Source organism: Scomber japonicus, chromosome 4, assembly GCF_027409825.1.
Source record: "Scomber japonicus isolate fScoJap1 chromosome 4, fScoJap1.pri, whole genome shotgun sequence".
Lineage (NCBI taxonomy): Eukaryota > Metazoa > Chordata > Actinopteri > Scombriformes > Scombridae > Scomber > Scomber japonicus.
In genome coordinates, this window is record NC_070581.1 from 23708926 (window position 1) to 23735868 (window position 26943).

The 26943-nt window shown below is 39.5% G+C and overlaps 2 protein-coding genes across 2 annotated transcripts in view; both read right to left on the bottom strand.

Annotated features, from left to right (window-relative positions):
- Positions 1–99: 99 nt before the first annotated feature.
- On the bottom strand, positions 100–3171 carry LOC128357625 (transcription factor-like 5 protein). The gene is made up of 7 exons (XM_053317991.1): positions 2597–3171; positions 2352–2505; positions 2098–2260; positions 1973–2017; positions 1831–1933; positions 529–670; positions 100–225 (listed from the first exon to the last, which is right to left on the bottom strand). The coding sequence occupies exons 1-7, from the start codon at positions 3169–3171 to the stop codon at positions 100–102; spliced, it is 1308 nt and encodes a 435-aa protein (XP_053173966.1).
- A 4058-nt stretch (positions 3172–7229) lies between these two features.
- Positions 7230–26943, bottom strand: part of si:ch73-181d5.4 (uncharacterized) — a 30004-nt gene continuing 10290 nt past the window's right edge. Inside the window, exons 6-15 of the mRNA XM_053317992.1 lie at positions 18948–19479; positions 18319–18478; positions 18058–18174; positions 17824–17934; positions 17543–17699; positions 16814–17432; positions 16527–16680; positions 16330–16419; positions 16040–16235; positions 7230–15408 (exon numbers count right to left, since the gene is read on the bottom strand). Coding sequence (XP_053173967.1) covers positions 7730–15408; positions 16040–16235; positions 16330–16419; positions 16527–16680; positions 16814–17432; positions 17543–17699; positions 17824–17934; positions 18058–18174; positions 18319–18478; positions 18948–19479 — 9815 coding nt within the window. The 3' untranslated portion in view covers positions 7230–7729. The remainder of the gene's footprint in view (positions 15409–16039; positions 16236–16329; positions 16420–16526; positions 16681–16813; positions 17433–17542; positions 17700–17823; positions 17935–18057; positions 18175–18318; positions 18479–18947; positions 19480–26943) is intronic.

The following is a 26943-nucleotide window of genomic DNA, read 5'->3' on the forward strand; positions in this document are numbered from 1 at the left end:
TCCTGGGGCAACCCCAGCTACTCAAAGGTCAAATTCAATAATAAATTAAATGTGCTCACATATTTGGCTGATTTAATAGATAAAAATGGTGATTGAGGGTCACTGTTCTACTGCAAGAGGAATGCTCAGTGTCTCGTCCATCTCCCGCTGGAATGGGTCCTGGCCTGAAGAGGGGTTGGATTTAAGAAATAGTCCTTTCTTATCGGTGAACGCACTCTGAAACTCCTGTAAAGACGAATACATCTGATTATTGTTAATTAGAGATAATACCAGTGCTGTTGTAGTAAATTTGCCTATCTAGTTCGCCCCTCTCCATTACTCCAGGTGGTGGTGGTGGTGTTGTTGCACACTGTCAGCACAATGTGGTCGGAAACATCAGGGCTTGTTTTAATTTGTTTCGGTGTAATTAAACTCTCATCTTCCAGGCCCAGGTTTTTAGTTACAAATAATTTAGCTGCAGGATGAAAAAGCCCAAATGTTTCACATGAGTGAATGTTTTAACTCCAACACACATACACACAAGCGTACCTCTTTGAAAGTGTCTCCATATGTTTTGTTGATGTATCTCAGGAAGGTGGTGGTCCATTGCAAGGTGGTGACTTTGTCTGTGTCCGAATCACAGAATGGCACCAGCATGTTCAGCTCGTCACAGCACAAACGAATCCTCTTCCTGAACAGTAGTACAGACAATGCAGATGTTTTTTCTGATGATGATGTCTCAAACTTTACTGACCTGTGACTCTAAGACTTGAGGTCCTATAGACTCATGCCTCAGCAATGTATAGTACAAACAATATCTCTTTGACTATGTTTAATTTACTTTTAATTACCATATATCTGACAAAGTCTGCATATTAAGCAACTATACATTAGATCATGACCTAAAATGATAAAACTCGGTTTAAAGAAGTATAGATGATGATGATGGTTCTTTCTATTGTATAAAGAAACAGCTCTAAAGTCTAAAGGCCAGTAAACAGTAAAGCTGACATGTGTGTCTAAGTTATGCAGCTGCAACTATGTCATTATCAGTTTATCTGTCAATTAGTTTCTAAATTAATCAATTCATCGCTTCGTCATTAAAGGTACCATTACAAATCCCTACAGCCCAATATGATGTCTTTAACACTTTAACACTCAAAAATTATCAATTTACTATCATATAAGACAAATAAACACAGTAAATAGGCATAATTCAGCTGGGACTAGGGAATGTTTGATCATTTTGTCTTTAAAAGAAATGACTTAAATGATTGATTGAAAATAGTTAATACATTTTCTGTTGAAAATTAATCGCCTAATAATTTCAGCTCTAATGTAATGCCCTCAAACTCCCACTATGGCACAAAAATGTCCACAGCATGTAGACTACTTCTTTAAAAAAAAAAACTGTACATAATGGTGGAAAAACAATTTGAAATCTCAATTTATTCCCCACTAAACTAAAATAATAAGTGTTTATTATTTAGGGAAAAGTTCATAGTGAGTAAAAGATGGTGTAATCTGTAGTGATGGTTGACCAAAGAACACATACTTAAAAATGTTAAACTAACTAACTGTAACATGAGGTAATAAATACAACCCAGAAAGGGTTTGGGTCTCCTTAAAATGAAAACCTGAAGACTACAGTTTAGAACCTGCTCTATGTGTAAAGTGCCTTGAGATGACTTTGTTGTGATTTGGTGCTATACAAATAAAGATTGATTGATTGTAAGAAAACATCAAATTGTAATTGGAACGATAATAAGTATACATTGCAAGTATTTTATAAGAGCATGTAACACATTGTAGAGGTTGCAGAGACACCTTCAGATGTTAACAGCTGCTCACCTGCGTTCTCTCTCCTTGCTGTTGTGTCTCTCCCTGCGCTGGCTGAGTGAGATACAAGATCGCGCTGTTTTCCTGCTGCCACCCTCCGAATCTCCAGCTGAGTCTAGGGCGGCCTTAGCAGCCTTCACGGGTTGAGAGCTGCGGGCGATACCGTGCTTCCTGGAGGCAACAGGTATCTGCAAATCACCTGTTAAAAAAACATGAATTAGAAACAAACCTATGCATATGTTTACATAGTAGTATAGCACAGTAAACTTTTAGAATTACTTTCTGTGTGCACCAACTGCTGCTCTCCTGTTGTGTTGCTGCTGCTGGTAAAATGAGGTTTTGTAACAACCCTCTCTGGGCAAAAGTTAAATGCAAAACTCTTGGGGATGATTAAACCCTGATGCTTGTTTGATTCAACCATGTGAGGAATATGGCCAATCACCTGAAATTAAAACACAAGAAAAAAAGGATTAAACACTGTATTACACTACAAAGTTATGATAAAATGTATTTTAATATTTTTTTCACCATACTTGGCCACACATTGTGACTGGGTTATATACACCCCCGACATATGGACTGGTAACCTCAAAAGGATTTGCTCGGTCAGTTTTCATCCACTTCTGCATTTGAGGATGTATGACTGCCTCCTGAGCCTCTGCTGACTGCTGAAACATCGTCAGAAAACTGAAACACAACAGAGATTTTTCACGTGCCATAAAAATGGGTGTCTCAGCATTAGTAGCAAACATTAATATGCTTTATCAGTGAAACGTACTTGCTAAGAACTGCTGACTGAATGTCTTGCTGTCTTGGTGTGTCAGCACACATGGTGTTGAACCTTTTCTCCAAGCAAACTCTAGCAGCGGATCTGGATCGCTTCTGCGAAGGTGTGCTACTGTTAGTGGGTGACTCAGTTGGACCGTTTTCCCCTCTGATTCTGGCCAGCACAAAACCTGGGACCTCTCCATAAGACGCTGGTGTACTTTCTCCTGGCATCACCAGACAGTGTTCCTCAGTCGAAGTCGAGAGGTCAATAGCTTGAGTGGTTGGAAAGGGAGACATCACTACGGTATCTTTAGCCGTCATTGCAGCGGGATGAGATCTGACATCTGGACCATCTGGAGGAGCAGCTTGCGCCTCCATCTGGGCTTGAATGAGGTGCTGAAGGTGTGTATATTCAACCTCTGTCATCTCCATCAGGCTGAGCTCAGGTCCCATTATCTGTCCCTGATCGTATGTCAAACATCCACCTTGGCTCAAAATCACTCCAACAGAGTCACAGGGGTGTTCTCTGGAGGAGGGTGAAGTTGATACGTGGATGGTTTTACAAGCTGAGGAAAAGGATGACATCCTAGAAATGGGATGGAGATCAAAATAAATGTTTTACTTCTCCAGTGGTGTAAAGTAATTACATTTACTCAAGTACTATGCTTGAGTACACTTCTGAGGTATTTGTACTTTAAGTATTTCCAATTGATCCTACGTTATACGTTATACTCCACTCCATTTCAGAGGTAAATATACTTTTTTCTCCATTACATTTATTTGACAGTTTTAGTTACTTTTCAGATAAAGATTTGACAGAATAGATTTTTAAAAATACAACACACAGTGAAAGATTAAACCAGTCTGATAAATAGCAGTGAGTTTTCCCTCTAAACTCCTCACATAAATAAATGTTCAAATGATCCAATATTTCACCAGAAATAAAAGATTAGAGAAAAAGTTTAAAAAAAACTGTGTATCAGAACTTTATTTCCTCTCCCATTAATCATCTCATGACCCCTCAGATTTGTCTGATGACCACCGGACTAAACTAGCTAAATGTATAAAGTAGTTTAAATTAGCTCTACCTCCAGCAGCTACAACAGTAACCTGCTGCCTTCCCACTGATGTTTCAATATTAATAACCTAATGATGTCATATATAATAATAATATATCTGTCTCGAGTATCCAAATGACTACTTTGACTGCAATGCTTCAACTACAATTTGCTGCTAATATTTAAGTAGGACTTTTCCTGCCGGACTTTTACTTCTAATGGAGTATTTTTACATTGCTTTATTAGTACTTTAACTTAAGGATCTGAATACTTCATTCAAACAGGCCACATAACTTACATGTATATGTTAGCCAACATTAACTAGCTAATGTTAAACATGCTGTGTGTGGAGTCTTTTATTTAATTGTTTTTTTCTTTAAACATGCCATAGACTATTTTTCCAAGATAGTTTCAACAAGCTAACAAATGGTGTTGATATTAAACAATTCATTTATACCTTCCATGTGTCAGGTGTGAGTAGGTTAACTTTAGCTAAAGCAGTTAGCTCGTGACTTGACATAAAGCTAGCATGCTAAATGAACGTCAATGTAAAACCCTTCCCATGTTAAAACGTTTCATATATTTTCATCCATCAATTACTAAGCGGCCCAAATATTTTAAGGCTGAATTCTCAATAGTCAGCTCTGTATATTGAACTTTCTTTAAGGTCTTTAACTTACTTGATGCCAAATTCTGCCGGGTGCCCGCCGGTGACAGGAGACGTTCAAGTACAGCTTTTTTTTTAATTAACAGGATTAAAAAAAACAATGTGCCAGAAATATTGATTCTGAAACCTAAAGTAGGTTTTATTTTACTGTTATTATAATTTGCTTTATTTTTACTTGTAATAATTATTTTTTTCTATTTCATAGAAATAGAACTACTTGTTTTTAATCTAATTTATGAATTCTGGATAATGGTAGAGAGCCTGTATAAGCCCTTTTGGGTTTCTTGCCGCTACATGGCTACCTTTCTTTTGTTCTTATCTGTTTATCTTTTGCTTTTTGGCTTATTATTGTGCAAAATTTTAAAAAATTAAAATGATATTGGGAGATGGCTCACTTACTATGACCCATCATCACAAAAACATGTAAAAAATAAAAAATAAAAAACGGGGGGGGGGGGGGGGGGGGGAGTAAAAGAAAATAATAGGCTATTGTTGTTGTTGTTACTATTTTTTTAAATTTAATTTATCTATTTATTTTTTGTTTTGGTTTTTGTGTGTTTTTATTTCTATTATTTTTGTGTATACATATTGAAAAGACCTCTAAAGTATAGCCTACATATTCTATAATTTGTTTTTATTTTCAATATGTCTTAAAAAAGAAAAGAAATCAGAAATCCTATAGACCACTCTTTAAAATCAGAAAGTAATTAAGTACATTTAATCAAGCACTGTACTTAAACCTCATTTCGAAGTAAATTACAACATATTTAATTACTTCACTTGAGTATTTGAGTACTGAGTACTAAAATTACTATTAGACTACTACAGACACATGCTATCAACCTCCAGCAGCTTCTCAATGTCCACTGAAAATGGCTGGAATGAAAACTGTCAAAGGAGGGCTTGTTTCAGTTTATTTTATCATTTTTGCAAAATAACCCAAAGTGTTTTTCTAGCCTTTTTTAACAAAAATACTTACAGCATAATTGTATAATATACAATATTGTTACACATATTGTGATGTGTGTGTGTGTATTTTATGTTTTTACAGACAGACAAACGGACATACTTTTCTTATGCCTTAATGAGAGGCAATAATCCATACAGGATGGGATGCAACTTCATGAAAATATGAGATAAATTGTAATGAGTAACTAACAGTGAATATGAAGATTTGACACAAATGAATGACATACGTTTTTAAAATACAACACATTGTGACAAATGAAACCAGTGGTTTCACCTTCTTGGCTTTTTAAAACTAACAAAAACCAGTTGGGGTCACATTTCATATCCCTGAGTTGTTAACAGCTCCATTAAAAAAGAGAGCTAAAAATCATAGTGAATATGAATAAATGTCCAGACGGAAGTTTTTCAGGATCATCGAGTAGCTGGAAAGTTAGTGGTTGCAGTATGGCTAATATGTAACAGTGGTGATTTACTACAACTAGATATTTTTGTGACTTGTGGCTAAAGCACAATTTGTATACTTACCTAATGAGGGACCTGATTTAACTGGATGGTGTTGCCCCCTTCTGGTGCACCACAAGCATTGCAGGTGGCTGTGGAGGCTTGTGGACAAATATTGCCACAAGCAGACTAGGTCACCCTGGCTCCCCCTTCCCTCTTCCTTGTTTGCTAATCTGTCCCCACTTGCTTGTCATCGGAACAGCCATTAAGAAATATATGTGAAAACTAATTAAACAGTGGTTTACCCTCAAAACCCTATCTTTAACCCATGTTATTGAGGAAATATGACAGCATACTTCAATTTAATGATTGTAGACAACATGACGCACTACAGTAATTATATATATCAATATGCAGTATTTCCATGGAATGAGAATTACGCCAGTCTGTCTTGACAGGCGCCCATATGAAAATCAACAAGTTTTGCATGCTGTAAAAACATTCTTCCTGTCTACAGCGACCCTGAAGAGATAGCCTCTTAAAGCCATTTCAATATCAGTGATGGGGGATAAAACCCAGTCTTTGTTCTATACAAAAATATATTTAAGTCATAATAAAGCTAACACAAGGACTCTTTAATGTGGTAAAATCCCTATCTTTGTGACTATTCCTTACCACAGTAACACTGTGGTAAAACCTGAAATATGCATAGGAACAATTTTAAGGTTCATTAGTATTTATATTTTGTGCCACCTCATACTTCTACTCCACTAAATTACAGAGACAAATATTACATTACTTAATCCGTTTATGACAGCCATAGTTAATGTTCCTTTGCAGATTGACACAAAACTTAATTTGCTTATAAAGTATCATACATTGTTATAAACTACACAACAGTAATTAAAATGAGCTTGACCAGACCATCTACAACAGTAAAATAATATTTACTCATGGATGTACTAGCAGGACAATTTTTCTGTATGCTGGTAACACTTGTACATATTGCAATTAACCGTACTATCATTGAAGACAGGTTTTGAATGTATTTTTCAATTGTGGTATTCTTTTTTGATTTTAGTCTGTGAATACTTCTTGATCCACTGGATATATTAATTACATAGCTAAAAATATTAGAAACCAGCTTTTAAGTCTGTATTCAGGTTCTTGCCTTGCACCAAGCCAACATACAGTGGATTTGTATTGTTATGCATTTTTATAGACATTGCTTGTGAAGAGACGAAACAGACTACACCTCAACTGCACAGGGTCAACATTACATGGAATCATCCAACCCAATATGCTCTTTCCATTTCATGTGGATGACATCTTAGTATAGGGTTTTTAAGTGTGGCTCTAGAACGTATGAAACAGAAATTAATAATATTCTACAAAATGTTACCGCAGTGCTTTAACAAGTGATTATCTTAGTAACAGGTGTGAGTACTGTTCAAATAGCTGTGAAAAAAATATATTGTTGACAAAATCAAACTAAATACAAATTTAAAAAGGTATGTCATTTTATTGACCTTGCATTCTTAAAGAACAAGAACAGCCATTATTTTTATCAGCAGTAGAACAAAAATGTCAGATAAAGGCTACTTAACTGACACTATGGCTATGTAAAAAAAAAAAAACAACAACAACAAAAAAATGTACACAAAACATTTCTGCATTTCTGACTGTTTCCAAGAGATGCATGACTTGAATTTAGAAGTTCAATTAGGTTTAAGAGGCATTTAGTCATAATCAAACAACAAAAATAAACACATCTACTTTGAAATAGACAAACTAGAACATAATGAACTGAAATGCCTCTGAGCATGTCCATATCAAGCTATAATATCTTTCGCATGGCTTTGCCTGTGGGTCATGTTATGATTTTAATATGACATGGACAAAAATTCCCCTTGAACAAAATACATTCACTGTGTGTTATTCTATGTTTTTGCCGGTCTAGTATTAGCCTGTGTCTAACTTGGTTTAACACTGCTTTTATTAGTATTTATTAGGCATTACCCTCTTCCTTTTTTTCTTCTCCACTTCCTGTGCCTGCCTCTACAGGTATGGTTATCTTACCAGCAGGACTTTTCTCCTGCTCCTGCCTTTGCCCTTTGACCAATTCTCTTTCTCGACTCATCAGTGTACCTCTATTCCACTCCCTGTCTGTTGGGTGGCCACATTGTTTTTGTTTTGGGCTGAAGACATCAGGACTGTTGATCCTACGATTTGGAAAACGTATGAGACCTTCTGTTGGAGTGGGAAGTAATGCAGCTCTGTGTCTCTGGGGTTTTATTGCTTGCTGATTTTGTGGGTTGTCAAAACCAGGGCATGATTGTCCTCCATTGTTTGGAGCTGGATCTAGGGGCCTATTGACTTGTGCAGGATGCTTATCGTTAGTGCCTTGGAATTGGGTATCCTGATGACTCCCTCTATTTAAATTAGGTGGTGCAGAAATATCTGAACATCTCAACTCTGGGCATCTTCCTTTGTTATTGGTTGTTTGACCACCAAAGTCTGGACCTCTTCTATCAAACCCAGGCCCTCCAGTGTTTGTATCCCACCTCCCAGATCCATGTCTTATATCTAAACTTTCAGGGTCTGGGCCCATCAGATCTGTTTGATCAGGCCCCAGCCCTCTCATGTCTGGACCTCTCCTTTCCCTCCTAAAATCATTTTCAAATGCTTGTCTACTTAGTCTAGGGTTTTCCGTAGCCACACCTTGCCTTTCAGATCCTCGCACTTGAAGATCTGTACATCTACCGTCAGTCCCTGGACCTTCAATATTTGAATTTCTGTTTTCAAGACTTGGCTGTCTTAAATCTGGATTTCTGTTTTGGCATACGTTTATCATATCTGGACCTCCTCTATGAGGCCCAGGTCCCTCCATGTTTCGTCCTCTCATATTCCCCCTGAAGTCTGGCTGCCTCCTGTCATTCCTCATATCTGACCCTGGTCCTCTCATGCCTGGACCTCTTATATCATGGCACTGTCCTCTATTGTCTGGATCTCTTTCTCTTCTGAAAAATGGTCCAGGTCCATTTCTGTTTGGTCCAGCTCCCCCTCTATCTGGCTCTCTCCAATCATTTCCTGGTCTTCGTCTACCAGGCCCTGGACACATTTTATCTGGATCATCCTGGAAAGGCCCTGGACCACTACAATCAGAACCACTCCAATCATCTCTGGGACCTCTCCTATGCCCTGGAAATTGCATATTAGGCCTTTCCTGTACGGGCCCTGGCTCACTACACCTAGGGCCTCTCCATTCATTGTAAGGACCTTCCCTACCATGTTCTTGGCCTTGTTCATCTAGACCTCCTTGGATAGGCACTGGATCTTTGTTGCCATGTCTTTTCCATTCATCTTCTGAACACTCTCTATCATTTCCCCTGGCCCCCATGTAGGGCCCTCTTCCATCTGACCATTGTTCCTCCATGTCCATGCCTCTCCCCTCTGGCCCTGGTCCTTCCGTATTTCTCCTTATAGGCCTTGGACCTCTAAAGTTTCGACCTGTTCTATCGGCTCCAGGGCCTTCTATATCTGGACTTTCTTGGTTAGGTTCAGACCCTCTAAAGTCAGCCCCTCCCCAGTCATCCCTTCTACCATGTCTTAGATTTTCTATATTTGGACTTCTCTGTCTGAGGCCTGGGCCTCTAATGTCTGGACCACCTAATTTTCTCCAGTCAGGTCCTGGGCTCTGCATATCTATACCTCCTGGACCTTTACTATTGGGCACTGGACCATCCATAACAGTTCTATCTGGCCCCACTCCTCTGAAGTGTGGACCTCTTCTATCAGACTCTGGGCCCGCCATTTCTGGCGGTCTTCTTTCAGGCTTAGGACCACTGAACTGTGGGACTCCTGGAAAGCTCCTGCTGTGTCCTGTTCCCTCCATATTTGGAGGTCTTCTTTCTGGACCAGGTCCCTTAAAATCTGGGCCTTCTGGACCTCTCCAGTCAGGCCCTGGGCCCTCAATGTTTGGACCTGAATGTTGCCCTGGTCTCTTCATGTTTGGATGTCTTGGCCCTCTCCTGATGGCCCCTGGACCCTCCATACATGGTCTTGTTCCATCAGGCCCTGCTTCCATGAATTCTGGTCCTTGCTGTCCAGTCTTATCAGGCCCTGGACCCTCCACACCAGAACCTGGTCTTTTAGGCCATGGTCCCATGATGCCTGGACCGCTTCCATCTGGCCCAGGGACCTCCATATTTAGATGTCCACTTTCTGGTCCAGGACCCCTGAAATGTGGACCTCCCTGTTTTCTACTGTGAGGCATTGGACCCATGAAGTCAGGCCCAAGACCCATCATATATGGACCTCTCCTGTCAGGACCCAGTCCACCAGTGTTTTGGTCTCCTGGTCCCATCCTGTGAGGTCCATGACCCTCCATATGACCTCTCCTTTCGTACATAGGCCCTCTTATATCTGGACCTCCTGGTACTGTCCTGTCAGGCCTTTGATAGTCCATAGAAGGATCTCTCATTTCAGGCCCTGGTCCCCAGAAATCTGGAACTCCAGGCCCTCTTCTGTCAGGCCCTGGACCTCCCATAGGTGGACCTCGGCTTTCAGACCCTGGTCCACTAAAATCCGGACCTCCTCGTCCTTTTCTTTCAGGTCCTGGACCTTCCATAGCCGGACCTGTATTTTCAGTTCCTGGTCCTCTGAAATCTGGACCTCCCAGTCCTCTCCTGTCAGGCCCAGGACCCTCCATAGGTAAACGTGTCCTCTCAGGCCCTGGTCCACAGAAATCTGGACCTCCTGGTCCTCTCCTATCAGGCCCTTGATGGTCCATAGAAGAACCTCTCATTTCAGGCCCTGGCCCCTGGAAATCTGGACCTCCTGGTCTTTTCCTGTCAGGCCCTGGCCCCTGGAAATCTGGACCTCCTGGTCTTTTCCTGTCAGGCCCTGGACCTCCCATAGGTGGACCTCCCCTTTCAGACCCTGGTCCACTGAAATCTGGACCTCCCCACCCTCTTCTGTCAGGTCCTAGGCCCTCCATGGCAGGACCTGTATTTTCAGTTCCTGGCCCTCTCAAATCTGGACCTCTAGGTCCTCTCCTGTCAGGCCCAGGACCCTCCATAGGTACATTTGTCCTTTCAGGCCCCGGTCCACAGAAATCTGGACCTCCAGGTCCTCTCCTATCAGGTCCTGTCCCCCAGACATTTGGACCTCCTGGTTCTCTCCTGCCGAGCCCTGGACCAACCATATCAGGGCCTTGCCTTTCAGGCCATGGTCCCCTAAAGTCTGCACCTGCTGGTCCTCTCATGTCAGGTCTTGTACCCTCCATAGGTGGATTTATCCTTTCAGGTGCTGGTCCTCTAAAATGTGGACCTTCATGGCCTGTCCTTTCAAGCCCTGCTTCCACAAAGTCTGGACCCCTTGGTCCTCTCATGCCAGATCCTAGACCATCCATAACTGGATCTCTCCTCTCATATCCCGGTCCACTGTTATCAGGACCTACAGGTCGTCTCCTGTCAGGAGGTCCATGAGAAGTTCTCCTTTCAGGTGCTGATGCAAAGAAATCTGGACCTCCTGGTCCTCTCCTGTCATGCACTGGGACCTCCATATCAGGGCCTCTCCTTTCAGACCCTGGTCCCATGAAGTCTGGGCCTCCTGTTCCTCTCCTGTCTTGCCTCAGGCCCCCCATGTTTGGATTTCTCATTTCGGGCCCTGATTCTCTGAAATCCAGGCATCCAGCACTTCTTCTGTCAGGCCCCTGGCTCTCCATGTTTGGGCTTTTCCTGTCAGGCTGATGGATTCTCCATTTGTCTTGTATAAATGGCCCCCCTTTAACTGGCCCTGATCCTCTCCTATCAGGCCCTCTCCAGTCCTCTCTTATGTCGGATGCTGGGCTACTCCAATTTGGATCCCTCATATGTGGACCCAAATTTCTATTTTGAATTCTCTCATCCTTTATATCTGGACATACACCACCTAGTCTTGAATCTCTCCAATCTCGATTTGTAATGTTTGGAATGGGACCTCTGTCTTCTTGACCCATTTGTTCATTTCTTTTCTCGAGCCTTGGAGCCTGTATATTTCTTTCCTGCATGCCTTCATCCCTCCTATTTTGACCTGTTTCTCCAATGTCTGTACTTGAACTCCTGGAACTTCTATCACCTCTTGGATCTGAGCCACCCATACTACCTACATCTTGACTTGCCCCCATATAACTTATTCCTCTCATATCCGGCCTTCTTAAATCATGCATGATTTCTGATTCTCTAATGTCATGGCCATGCACATTACTTTCAACCCCAGTATCTGACCATGGCTCATTTTGATAATTCATATTTGGCCCTGGTCCTCTCATGGCTACATCTCGTCCTCTTTGTGGTCCACACCTTTCCTGTGTCCTTGCTGGAGATGCTCTTACAACCCTGCTCTCTGAACTTGTAGATGCATTTGAATCTAAACTCCTTTCTCGACTGCCATGCCTCTTGCTCAAGTCTGCATCTCTTCCATGTGGCTGAAAACCCCTATTCTGAGGGCCCCTTGCTTCTAAAACTGGACTGCCATCATGCCTTGAGTGCCTATGAACTATTCCTGAACCCCTAAAAGATGGATCTGCACTTCTCATATCTGGACTTGGATCTCTTACACGTAAAGCCCTAATATCACCAGCATGTGGACTGTCATCTATATCTTTTAGGTGTCTACTTCTTCCTATAATATCTGGAACTCTGGCTTGTGTCTGTGGACCCCCTGTACCCATAACACCTGGTCTGCCATCAGTTTTTTCTGCCTGTCTCTGCTCTTCTGTTTTTAGACCCAGCAAACCTTTCTGTAGACAACTAACATCTTGGCTTCTCCTCTCATCTACTACAATTGCCTCCCTTGTACCCAGACTCGAAGGGCAGTGAATAGCTGGATCTTTCATGCTTGACTCTGCATTCTGCATCTCTGGGTCCCTCCGATGTTTCTTCTGACTGCTTAGAGCTTGGTCTTGTACATGTGGTTCAAGACTCCAAAGGTTCGGGTTTATGCTAGGCATGTCTAGACTTCTCATATCAGACCTAGGAAATCTAATTCCTGTTTCTTTTAAATCTATCTGTGACTCTTTATGTCCAGGGCCTTTAATATCTGATTCTGGTCCTGGGAATTTGATATCTGAACCCTGAATACCTGCTCCTGTAGCTGGATTTGAATGTGCCCTCCCTTGACCCAGTATTTCTGGATGCTTTAGGTCTGTACATACATCTTCTGTCTGTTTGTCTGGGCCTCGTAGATCTAAGGTTTTAAAATCCAACTTTCTAACATTTGACACTGTGCCTTCAACAGTAGGACACTGTATTTTGGACAGTGTTGCTTGAACTCCAATAGGCAGACAATTGTTTTCTGTTTTGATTAGTGGCATTAACCCACTGATATGTTTCTCAGGATCTCTGTTTTCCTCAATCTTAACAGATTCACTCCTTCCTATGTTGATAGGTTGCACAAACTGGGGGTCTGGATCAGGGCTCTCAGGAGAATCTCGAATGGGGGGATCAATTTCTCTTAGTGGAACTGTACTTTCAATTTTGCTATTAAGCACAGTTTCTTGTTCAGGGGGTTTATCCACCCGTGCTGAAGAACTAGTACCTGTGTTGACATGGTCACTGACTGAGTGTTTTTGAAGCTCTTTGGATTTTGGTGGTTCTGAAATCCCAAGCTTGACATTGTGAAGAAGTGCATGTGACAAGACTTTCTCAAGGCTGTTTTGCTGTGGAATTGTAGTATCAAAAAGATTACACTTTACCTGATGTCCATCAGGATCACTTTTTATAGTAACTGGTGTATAAGGTATTGTGTTACTTTCTAGACATTGTCCAACAACAGGTCCTAACGGAGTATTAAGCTGGCCACTTATATGCTTTGGTTTCTCAATGGTAGGAGTGGAAGATCCACTATGTTGTTTTGGTGAAAGGGACACAGAGTCTTTTTGTCTGGGAGATGATGGGGACCTTCTACGCCCATGCGAACGGCGGTGTGTAGTATGCTCTTTACGATGACGAGCCTGGCGTTCAGACGGGTCTCTAGCTCCATGCCTTGACCTGTCCCTTTCACTTCTCCTGTGTCTATCCCTTTCTCTACGTCTCCGGGAATGTGAAGGTGAACGCCGCTGTGATTTTCTTGAGGGACTTCTATGGTGGTCCCTTTCACGGTGACTCCGCTTCTTTGGTGATGGTCTTCGCTTTCTGCTGTGGTATGAATTCGAAGTAGTACCCTTGTGCCCTGCTCTAGACAAAGATGAATCCCGAGTTTTTATACTGCTTCCTTGAAATACATCATCTTGAATTTCATTAAAAAGTGATTCGTCCTCTGGATCATAAGCTACATCAGAATCTTCAATCTCTCCAGCAGAGGAATAATTGTCATTTTCCTGTGTTTCATCTTGTTCTGTAACAGTATCTGTCTCATTTTTTAATTGAGAGATGGCATTTGTGTCATCTGGAGTGACAGTTTGTGAATCTACATTTGGACAGCCCATAATCTCTGAAGGGTTGCTGGCCTTGTCTGTTGATTCTGAAGGCCTAGACTCTGTTTGCATTATGCCACTCTGCTGAGATGACAGCTGACTGAGAGGTAGAGATTTTTGTGGGGGAGACATCAGGGAATCAGAAACTGAAAAGTGAGCCATGAACATACCCACAGCCTCTCTCTGTTGTCGAAGTGCCTCTTCCTGCTCCTTCAACTGCCGCTTTTGCTCTTCAATCTGCTTATTAAGCTCCTCAAGCATCCTCTGTTGTTCAGTAAGTGTTGCAGCTGAGACAACCACAGTGCCTGTAGGGAGGTTCTGTGGAACTGCAGCCAGGTTAGAGGTTTGGGCTGGGGTAGAAGTGGGAGTTGGTGTTGGTGTTACAACTTGGGTGGAAATTGGTGTCGGGCATGATGGAGAATCTGACATTTGAGTTGGAACAAGGGGCTTTGTTACAACAATATCACTTTGAATATCTTCAAAGATAGTCTCGTCTTCTGGATCATAGGCCACATCATCATCTACAGAGGCTGACAGTGCAGTGCCGTCTGCTTTAATTTTTTCTATGCTCTGTGGTAAAACCACTCTATATCCCATTGCTGGATCATATTCCTCTTCTGGGTCATATGGTCGGTCAAAGTCATTTTCCTCTTCTTCTATCTCTTTAACTTTGGATTTATGTCCATACTGTTGAACAATTGGATCCACCATGGACCCAGATGCCTGGGAAAATACTGGGAGCATCTTAGCACTTACTTTTGTTGCTGCTGTTGTGGTTGAACTTTCATCAGAGACCATGGAGTCAGTTTGCTTATTGCCAAACAAAGTCTTCAAGATAGTCTTTAGTGGATTCTTTTCAGAATTGTTATTAGAGATGGACTGAGTGACAGCAACAGTGGCTGAGGTAGAAACAGGGGGGGTTGCTCTAATGGAAGTCAAAAGAGATGGTATGGTGACGGAGCCAGAAGAGGAGGAGTCTGATGGTGACCCAGGGAAGGAAGGTGATCCAGGAGGGGTGGTACTAGCAGGAGTCTCTGGATCATAGGGTTGGAATATCTCCAATTTGTCAGAGCCATAGAGGACTGGAGGTTTAGGGATCCACATTGGGTCTTTAGACATATGAACTTTGGGTCTCTTCTCTTCAATTTCCTGAGGCAAGCTTCCAGAGCGTTTTGGTTTCTGGACGATTGCCAGACCCAGAAGAAGATTGGGCCGGTTCGTTTCAAGTCCTGCGAAATACAGAAAAGTAAAATAAGTAAGCCATTTGAACAATTCAAAATTAAATTCTTAATACTGGCTTTTCACTGTTCCTTTTGTTGTTGTTGTTTAACTGACAATTATTGTCAGAAAGTCTAAATAATTCTTACAGGGCGCAAGGCTTTAGGACTCTCAACCACCAATGTATCCATCAATAATTAGGGACAGCACTGCAATACCAATAATTAAAATGAATATTGTAAAATCTGAGCTGACACCGAGGTAAATAAATAATTGTTACATCTATTATACGGTACTTATATAAATTGTTTTATATTTGCTTGCTTAATGTTGTCAGCAGATTTAATCTGTTCTACTTCCAAAGTTGCAAAGTTTACAAAATAAAAAGTAAGAACTGGATACATTTTGAATTTAAAAAATTGTGACATTATAATGAAGGAAGTAGGTTAAGAGATAAAAGATAAAAGATAAAAGCGAGAGATGGCATTTTACTGAAAAATAACATTTGTCTATTTGTAATGAAAATGGCTGAAAATAACCTGTTATGTTAAGCCTTAGAGGTGTTATTATAGGTACTCGCACCAGTCAAATAATACATAAAATTATATAAGATTACAAACAGAAGTGAAAGCAGTAGCACACCTGGTCCTTCAAGAGGTTGTAGAATAGATGGGACCGATTCCTTTGCACTGAGCGGTACAAGATATACATCCTTGATGGAACGGCTGTTATTGGCGACTACACCAAAACGACCTCTGCTGCTGAAGTAGGAAAACAAGGAGACATAGGCCACCTCCTCCTCCTCTGTTGCAGGGTGGAACCGGATCACGCATAATTCCTAACAAAAAACAAAAATAAAAGATGTATATGGTTGATATATTTTAAACATTACTGAACATGACAAATAAAGAAATATTGTATATACTGCTTGCCTTTGTAACAGAGGTCTTTAGTTTTGCAACATATTCCCACACTGTTTGAGGCATGATTCGTCCTCCAATTTGTATGGTGTCAGGTAGATCCTACACACAAGAAAAAGTTTGCATATTTGTCACTTCAGCTCCCAAGACAATGATGGGTATTTTTTGATACAGCTGTGTGTGAAAAGAGTTATTATTTTGCTTTATACCGCTTTAAGAATTTCAGCAGATCCTGAAACCAGATATCCCTTGGTGACAAACTTGGCTACAGTGAGCATGTTAAGGAAGCCTTTCCACAAAATGTCTTGCTTTGCCAGGAACTGAGATGTCTCACCATCAGCGGGGGATTCAGAGATCACTGTTCTGAAATACAAACCACAACGGCACAATAACAATCCTATCCACAGATTATGCTGATTTCACTCAAATGTATTCTACCAAATACAGAACAGCACTAATTTCTTACACTTTTTTAATTCCTAGGTTCTTTAAATACCTTGAAGATGTGCCATAGAGTCTGGGGTCTGTTGAGGAAGATGGCTTCATTAAGATAGACTTAGGTATTTTTTGTTTTGGTCGTAGTGAAGAGGCTGGTGCTGACGGAGAGACAGAGCTCATCTCTTTAAGAGGGGCATAAGGGGCTGATCGGTTATGGGTTGTATTGGGACCAGAGGCTGTACTGGATGAAGCAGATATCCTGCTTGCGGCAGTACGAGGGTCACGCCTTGTAATGGTTACTGTAGAGACAGCTGGAATCACAACTGGTGTATATGCTCTCTTTGTTGTTAGAGCTTTAGGAGAGTCTGGAGTTGGAGATGCAGGGGACTCCATGACAGGGGAAGCAGGAGACTCTAAAGTAGGGGAGGCTGGAGAATCCATAATGGGTGAAGCAGGGGATTCAACTATAGTCAAAACTGGAGAGTCAATGGTAAGGGGGGATGAACGGTCCATTTGGGGAAATGTTGGAGAATCCATATCAGGTGAATCAGGTGGTGCCCGCAGAGGGGAGTCATCTCCTGCAGACCTTCTCCATGGAGGATAATGCTTATCTCTAGGTTCAGACACCTTTGTTTTTTTCTTTGCGGGTTCCTCCTCTTCCACAGGTAACATCTGGCCTAAGAAGGAATAAGAATCTACTTTGAGCAAATTAACTAACAACTGGTGGCAATTGCATAATAGAGTCAACTAAATATTGCACTGTTAATGCCAAACATCTTTAATTCACCTGTGCATATCTTGCATTTCAGGTCAAAGAGGTGAGCTTTGTGTTCTGATGTTGTATCCTTAAGCATACAGGAAAGAATATCTGGTACAGCATTGCCCTGGCTTGGCTGGCTTGCTCTGGTCTTGAAAGCAGGAGTAGGAAGACTTCCTTTTTGTTCCTGGGAAGGAACACATACCAACACAAACACAAAGACTTAACCCACAAAGATATCATAGTCATGAGAAATGCAATTCTTAAAATTGCAATTCTGCCAATTTTATACAAATGATATGGGTACACACCATGCTATCAGCTCTTCTGTCAGGCCTAGGGGGATTTAAACTTGGCAAATCAACCTTCACTGCTTCAGGCTTCTGCAGCAAACGTGTTGCTTTAGCAGTTGCATCCTTGACCTAGAAGCACACACACAATCAAAGATAATCATATCTGACACAGTGCTTGACCCTTCTGAGGCCTGATAACAAGTTCAAGCTTAATGCATTAAAGCAGTATATTTTATGACTACTACACTTTACCTCTGGTCTTTCTATTGCACTTGGTTCTGGTAGCTTGGTAGCCTGCATATCCTTCTGGCTCATCCTGACCAGTCTGAAGGGACTGATCTCTCCACGTACGACCCGATACAACAAGCCCTAGAGAAAACCAATAAATGGACTGTCAGAATGCCAAAAAAATAAGTTGCTCCTACAGAACCCTACTATACAATACGGACGGTCGTATTCAATTGTATGGCAAAAACAGCACACAAAAAATGTTTATATCAACTTTGAACAAACCTTGTTTCTTGGGTCTTTCAGGTTGAACATTATAGTTCTGTACTTGTTCATGTATTTGCTGTCTGTGTTGCGAAATATGTCGAACATCTCCATCTCAATGTTTGCAACAAGCTTTGCAACGTCACTCTCAGACATCTCCAAATCCTCACAATCACATACCCTTAACAAATGAAAAGAAAGTTAGTCAAAAATGTCTTGTACATTACTGCTTATACAGGTTGAGATGCAATTTTTACACTTTAATTCTTGGAAAAGTGCCACAACTGGAGTCTATAACGTGATGAAAAAACTGTTCTTATCCAACTAAAAATAATCCCCATGATTTTACTCACAGGTTTATAACATATGGGTTAAATATACTTTTTGAAAAGGCCTGTAGATAATCATTAAAGAATTCCAAACTGTAGCAATAAAAACCTAATGTATTTTGTTTGAATGATAAATAAAGTAATTTGTATTTACTATTGCCTGGGGAAGGAGGAGCCCTTTTTTTCTTTTTTGGCCCCTGCCCTTCAAAAACTCTGTGCACGCCACTGGCAGCATGTATTTATGACAATACAATATCCAAGACAGATGCTTTCACTGAAGTATGTATAAAATGTACAGTATATATGTCAAACAATTCTCACCTTTTGACCAGGATGCTGGTGAGGGAGCGCTGGATGCTCTGTCTGACCTGGTTATTGGGCTGAGAGGGTCTTGAGGAGGGAGCACTGGGAGCAGGTGGCACCAGCAGATTTCTGGTTTCGTTCAGCAGCGTGGGGGCTGATGGAGGCTTCTGGCATGATGCTGAGGCTGACACATGGCTGGACGATGGCTGTGGCCCGGACTGCTTCTTTGGTATGACATATGTGGTCTTGGTGACCATAAGGGCCCCTGTTTCATGATGTTTGGAGGCTGAGGTGGTTGGTGATTGTGTGACTGGAGGAGTAGATTTTGCTGAAGTAGGTGGTATAGAGGGTTTTGATTCTACAGGTTTTTGCTTTGACACACCACTGTTGATTGACTCCTTTACTTTTTCTTGAGAGTGGTTCTGTGGTGGAGCTGGTTCACTAACAGGCTGGGAAGAGGGAGCAGCACCTGTAGAGGGCTCTTCTGGAGATTGTTTTGGAGGAGCTACAGTGTCACTGTCAGCCTTTACTTGTTCACTGTCCTCTTTGGCTGTTAAAAAAAAGAACAGCATGACATTGTGTCAATATAAAAAATATAACTCTCAAACTCTTTTCCAAGACATACACCACAATGTTACAGCATATACAAATGCAAGTTAAAAAGTTGATATTGACCAAATCTGCAATCCTTAAATAAAAACAGATCTGCTTGTCACCACCTATAAGGAAAGGGACTAACATTAGTTGACAACTAAATGTGAGTTGTGAGTGTTTTCTGTGGCTGTTAAATGTTGGTATGTAGAATAAATTATTTTGAGGAAACTGATGTGTATTTGGAAATACAAATGCAGATTTTCATCTATAAGTCAAACTCTGCAAACATAGTAAAGTTACAGATTGGGCCTTTAAGGATGGTTCTTTCATAATTGCAAAATTATTTAATTGGTGCAAGAATGTGTATAAAATGTGCATATAATGATGTTGCAACACAGCAAGTTAATTAACATTATTAATACTGATGTATCATTCTATTCTTCATGATAAGGCTGCTCAATTAATCAAAATTTGATCGTGATTACGATATAGGGGCTAAACGATCTCAAAACTAATAAAATCGGGGGAAACGATTTTTAATAATAATGAGATAGCACACAATAACAAAGGTTTTATTTTGAAAAGCTTAGAGCAGAAGCCACTGGAAGCTGCTGCAGCTCTGTTAATTTAACTGTAAATACAATTGCACAGTTTCCAGCCTGTGTCAGACAAGGCTGAGTTTACTGATTAATTATTAAAAACCAGGATGTGTTGTGTGAACTATCGTCATCTTAACCTGCTCAGCACTAATATCCCTACACATTTTCTGCTGTGTGTTGCGTTAAGGGTCTTGTGTCTAAACTAGACATTAACCACAGTGTCACACCTTAAAACATCATTATTTTCACTCCCTAAAGATACTTGTGTGAAAATATCACAAAATATCGTGTGAGGGCAGCAGTATAAAATACAAAATAAAATAAACTGTGAAAATACATAATTGTTCATCAAGGGTGGAGATAATCATTCATTAATCATAATCAAGGTTAAAAGTTCAATTAATCTTTGTCTGCCTACTGGCGTGAAGACTGATCTTGCTTAACTGGAAACAGGAGAATGCTCCAACACATATAAACCTGATGAGGGATGTAATGAAACACCTGGAATTAGAGAAAATTACATTCTCTCTGAAAAAACAGGAAGATAAATTTGACAAAATATGGCAACCTTTTATACATTTTTTTTGATGGTATTGAATCACCCAACAAAAGTTAAGATGGTCCCTTAGACTTAAAATTAGAAATTGAAAATGGTACTTATGGTACTTATCAATTGTTATTTATTGAGATTCATATGTCTGTTTCAGGGAGAAAATAATAACTTTTAAATGGGGAAAAACAAAGAAAGTGGAAATAGAGAACAGAATATTATCCCTTTTTTATTTTTATTTATTTATTTTATTTACTTATCTTTTTCCTTTCCATTTGACTTTTTTATTATTTATATATTTTATTTGTTTTTATTTTATGTTAAGTCTCCCCTTTATTTTACATTAATTCTTTAATTCCTTTCTCTTTGTGAGGGGAGTTTACAATATGTACTGACTGAAGGTTAATGGGATGTCCATTCCTCATGTGTAAAGTCGACATCGAAAATGTTCGTGCTATATTCGTTGGAATATATGGCATATTGAATATAATACAGATTCAAGGGACTGTAAGTTTTGTGTAATGTGGTAACTTTGTTTATTGTCTTTTCATATAAAGCAATTAATGAGATAAAAGTGCCCAGTTCCCCCTTTTAGATGACAGTAGTAGAATATCCATATCTGAATGTGACACCGATTAATTTCCCCCCCATCAGATTTGGCCGTGATATATGCAGCTGGTTAACCAGCAGCCTGTTCAGTGTTCCTCACAGCCTGAGGGTTCAGTAGTTACACAGGGATGAGCACTCTGCTTTCAGTACGTGTCACTGGAACAACCATTTGCCTGAATGTGAATCCTGTATACAGCCTGCATACCTGTTGCACCACTACCACTCAGTCTGCCTGGAACAAAATAAAAGGTTTATAAATTGATGTAGAATTGATGTTTACCAGCCAAGTCTGCCTTTTCTGGCATTGTCATTTGAAACCATTGTTTCCATTTCACTAGCAGTTAAGTTTTTCTACAATTTTACTAAATAAATATTTGTAAATTCTTCATCTTCACTCTGTATCACATTTTAATTCAGAAAATTTACTTTTGAACACTATGCTGAAGTTAAAGGGAAACTATGCAGAATTATCCTAAAAACACAATATAGACGTATAAAAAATAATCATTCTCAATCATCACTTATGACCCACTAGAAGTGTGTGGCATGTATTTATATGCAGAGACTCTGCCCTCTGCCTGTATTTTTTTTTTATTTTGCTGTGTTTGGGATGCTTCTGGGTGTCAACCTTTGGGCAGTGGGTATGTAGCCCCCAGACAATAGCAGTGTACAGGGTGTGAGGTTGTAGTGTGGCAGCCTGCTTACATCGCTGGCTCCGTGTCCCTCTTCAGCTCCACTCTGCTCTCTGTCTTTGTGTCATGGTTGTATAAAGAACTGCAGGTCTATGTGTCTGCTTGAGTGAGGGTGGGGCTGAGCTACACACACACACACACACACACACACACACACACACACACACACACACACACACACACACACACACACACACACACACACACACACACACACACACACATAGCAGAGAGGCCACAGCAGACTGGATGAAGCTCTGCATTCACACAAAACCTGACAACCGGGCAACTTCCTGTAGGGTTATGTGGAGTTGTGGTCGGTTTTATTTGTGCTTTAGAACGTAACCACCTTTAAACAACCAGTATGTAACATTTCATTTCTCTGATTCATGGCTTTGCTCTCGCCAGCACTACTTGTTCTCTTCATTCACTCTCTAGCTTGCTCGACCACCACTGCTCTCTTTCTCTCTCTCTCTGAGCCAGGGAGGACGGGCCAGCTTTGAATCCTGTATGTCTAGAAACACCAACAAACAAATCCTGTATAGTACGCCTTTAAGACCAGTTCATTTCAAATATTGATCTCATTGATAAAAGCTATGTGACATCTTTCATGCCACTGATAAAACTGGTCATTAAAGAGGGTTCTGTGAACCCGTCCATAAATTCATATTGAATATGAATATTGTAGATAGTTTATAAATCATTAAAATTACTGAAATGCTTTTGTTCCAAAATCTTCATAATGAAGCTAGTAGTCAGAGGACAGTCACTCTGGCAAGGTCTTTTCTTAGCCTACCACTCAAAGAAGAGTTTCATATACATCACTGTTCTGTATCAAGTAATTCCCAAGAGCAACAAATCCAGCGATGGCACAGATGTGTATGTTGGGCAAGCAGCTGTTGTTCCCCTGGTGTCCTCCAGTACTTTTAAAACGTCACTTTTTGTTTAACTTCTAATATCCTTTAGTGAACTGTAGACATTTTACTGTTGCGCATTTGTAAAGTTATGTATTGTTGAGTCTCTTTGTTATTCCTTAATTTTGAATGATATAAGTGATGAGTGTTTACTATGGCATTACTTCATCAGTGCCAGTATGTTAAGTCATGATACACAAAAGTGGTATAACAGGTATATTCTGGAGACTAATCAAAACCAAGACGATTATTCATTGATGTACTACTACAACAAACAGTCACAGAAGTTGTCCATGTAAAAAAAAAAATTCAACAAAACTACCAGCTATTTAAAAAAATAAAAATCATATGTTTAACTCGAGACATAGATAGTCCTGTTATTTCTAGTGCAGTGCCTCCGAGCATCATTTTAAACAGGAAAAATGTTGACCTCAGAAAATATGGTTCCTGCTGCCACCTTTGTTTTAATGGACACGTATCCTTTATCCTATTAATATAAATATATATTTGTTGTCTTGCACAACAAAGACTGAATACACAAACATAATACCATTAAGAATGGAGACAGAGATAATGTGAAACAGAAAAAAGTCCCATGTACAAATCTGTTCATAATGCATTATGTTAAGAAAACGTGACAGCTCTATCAGTGACTATCGGTCATGCAGAAAATCCAGTCAAAGGGGAAAACCCCTCAATGCTTTTCTGGTTTTGTGAAAGAATGGAAAAATAAATAAGATATCGCACGAAAAAAGGGAGTTACATTTCTGTATTCATTGTGTAAAAAAGGAATCATCTTTAATTTGTGTATGATTACACTGTGTGTGTATGTGTGTGCAGGCATGTGTGATGAATAATCAGCAAAAACATATTAAAGCTAGGATAGCAGAAACAGTATTTACTAATAATCTACTAATACTATTCAGATTTAATACTATTCACTCTTATTGCTGCCTGAGATCCTCCAGCAGGGCCCTACTGAAGGTTCCTAAATCTCATTTCGTCACTAGAGGGGACTGGGCCTTTGCTGTTCGGGCCCCTCAGCTGTGGAACTCACTGCCTGGAGATCTTTTCTTAATCGCTAATATTTGTTGTGTTACTATTATTGTATACTGTCATTGATTTATTGTGGATATTTTATTTGCATGATCTGTTTTTACTGTAAAGCACAAGAAAAAAGTTAACGTAGGAAAGTCAATGAAACTGATCCGAAGATATCAGTGCAGAGGTGTGGTTGCAAGGTAAGATGCTCTTTTAGATCTTGTCATTGGTCATGTAACGGAAATCTCAGCTCAAAAAAGTTAAATAATAAACATTTAGGAAATACTTTGAAAATACATATATATATATATGTGTGTGTGTGTGTGTGTTTGTGTGTGTGAACTTTAATGGAAACTCTACCATATTCAGCAGCGTTAATGTTTTTAAAACATATTACTCTCATTAGATCAATTAGATCACAATTGAACACAAACATCGACCCCACACCATGTCATTTATAGAACTGTACTCTAGAGCTCCAACAAGTAGTCAGTTAATTGATTAGTTGATCAACAGAAAATTAATACAATTGATTGATGCTAAAAATGCAACATGTTAAAATGCTATGATTTGGTGTTTCCATCTGCCTAAATGTGAATGTTTTCTGGTCTCTTTAGTCCTCTGTGAAAGAAAACTGAATAGATGGGTTGTGGACTATTTTAGGTTGCATCTCTGGCTTTGGGAGACAGTGATAGACATTTTTCACAATTTTCTGGCATTTTATAGAGCAAATATAAATACTTATTTCCTGTTATTCATGTTATGTTTCTCCTGTAGGGGCTTCAGGTGGTCATTTTCTCCTCAGCATGAGAAAGTCCTGAACTCCAAATAAGTTCTCCTTACACTAAACAATTGTTGACTGTTTTCTTAGGGGCTATGATACATTCAGAACCTTTTTATTGCCATTTATTCTAGAGGGAATTTCTTAAAAACCAAAATAAGTCATTACTGGGAAGCTTTAACAATATGGCCCTGTGGTCATTTTCTTTGAAGTCAATGATGATAATACTAACTGAAATAACTGATGAGTTCTCACCACTACATCTTGTTTTCTAAAACTTACCAATAGGAATAACCTCATGATAAGCATCAGTACTAACAATTATGTTTTCTGATCTGTAATATCACCTTTTACATGCCGCCCTTCACATGACAAAGCCAAACTTTGGTTCTCCCTCGGGCAGATTGAATAGACTTCCACTCAACATATATTATATGTGTATATATGTATATATATATATATATATATATATATATACACACATACATACATACATACATATGTATATATATATATATATATATACACACACACACATATATATATATATATATATACATATATATATATATACACATATATATATATATATATATATATACATATATATATATATACATATATATATATATATATACATATATATATATATATATACATATATATATATATACATATATATATATATACATATATATATATATACATACATATATACATATACATATATACATATACATATATATATATATATATATATATATACACATATACACTACATCTTGTTTTCTAAAACTTATATATATATATACTTCTTAATCACTGAACTGTCACAGAATAATGACTGTTGACATGGCATCATAAGTGAACTAATTTATCTTCACACCTCATTAAGCATTCGGTTTAATGTTTCATGGCACTATGTCAAATGGTTGGGGTATGCTGCAGGAAAGGGCAAATGTAAACACAGCTGGAAACACTATATGAATACCGCCTGCTAACTGTATGTGGTATGTAAAGACTACAGACATATCACGCTGTATATTTTTTCTTAAAAAAGCAAGATACTATCCAACTACAAAAACATAGTACTATAGACTGCATATAATATTTCAGTCTGTATTTAGTTTTGGTTTTAATGATGTAACCAGTGTTGTAAGAGTATAGTTCTATTAAACAGTATCATTGTATTAGTTATATTATTAAATAAAAGAAATATTAAATTAAATGTTACTGGATTACTGACACCTGGGAGCTGCCCAGTAAAATCACTGTTGTCTTGTTTGTACTGAAGGACAATGAGCATCTCTGTGGGACCAGTTGGAGTAAAGTATTTAGCTTAAGGCATTTAACAGACAGTACACTGAAGACCACAAAGTTGCCACGTGTCTCACATTAGCTCTCTACACAGTTCCTTCTATGTGTGAACATGTGATTACATGATCAGGTGATATGTGCCGGGGATGTCTTGTTTATCTTTTAAATGAAAAAAGGTGCTGGAACTTAAACTTAAAGCGAATGTTAGTTGCTATTAGATTGCAAGATGAAGGTTATTGAATGTGAAAAAACATCTAACATGCTTTCAAGTTAAACTTCAACCCTGATGAATCCAAAATCAGCTGTTAACAAACATGACTTTTGTGTGTATGTGACCTTTTGCATCCAATGAAAACAACCAGGTAGAAGAGTTAACCGAAACTGTCATTTTTAGAGAGACAAAACCTCTCTAAAGCACAAGCTACATAGATATTCATGAAATGAATATCCTCATACTAGGAGACAAGAAGAAAGGCTCCTCTCCAGCATTTGGAAATCATGTGCCAAAGATGGCCAACAGTCTGCAGGGTTTTATTTCAAATGTAAGACCGTCACATGATTTAACCCTCATGTAGTCAGGATGAAAATCTTAAGGCGCATCCACCTCCATGGCAACTGTATCTCTTGAATCAAACTGTTTGTTCTTAAAGGGATAGTTCGATATTTTGAGAAACACACATATCAGACTATTTCTTTGCCAATAGCAGTGACTTCCTGAAGTGCTAAGCTGACTGGCTGTGGGCTGTAGTAGTCTTGCATTTATATCAAAAGACAGGTATGACAGCAATATCCACCTTCTCTTCTAACTCCAAGCAAAAATGTGAATGAGAGTGTCAGTGCCACTGTAAGAGACTTCTTAAAAATGTGTCTCTGAGCAACCACGTTAGAATTCATAACTTTATAAATTTACTCAGGTT

Bases quoted from the DNA above. Each gene is read 5' to 3' on its own strand.
- LOC128357625 (XM_053317991.1), bottom strand. From the start codon at position 3,171: ATGTCATCCTTTTCCTCAGCTTGTAAAACCATCCACGTATCAACTTCA. The intron at 2,261-2,351 runs GTATGGTGAAAA...TTTTAATTTCAG, and splicing joins CAGTCACAATGTGTGGCCAA to GTGATTGGCCATATTCCTCA. The intron at 226-528 runs GTACGCTTGTGT...TCGTCTTTACAG, and splicing joins ATGGAGACACTTTCAAAGAG to GAGTTTCAGAGTGCGTTCAC.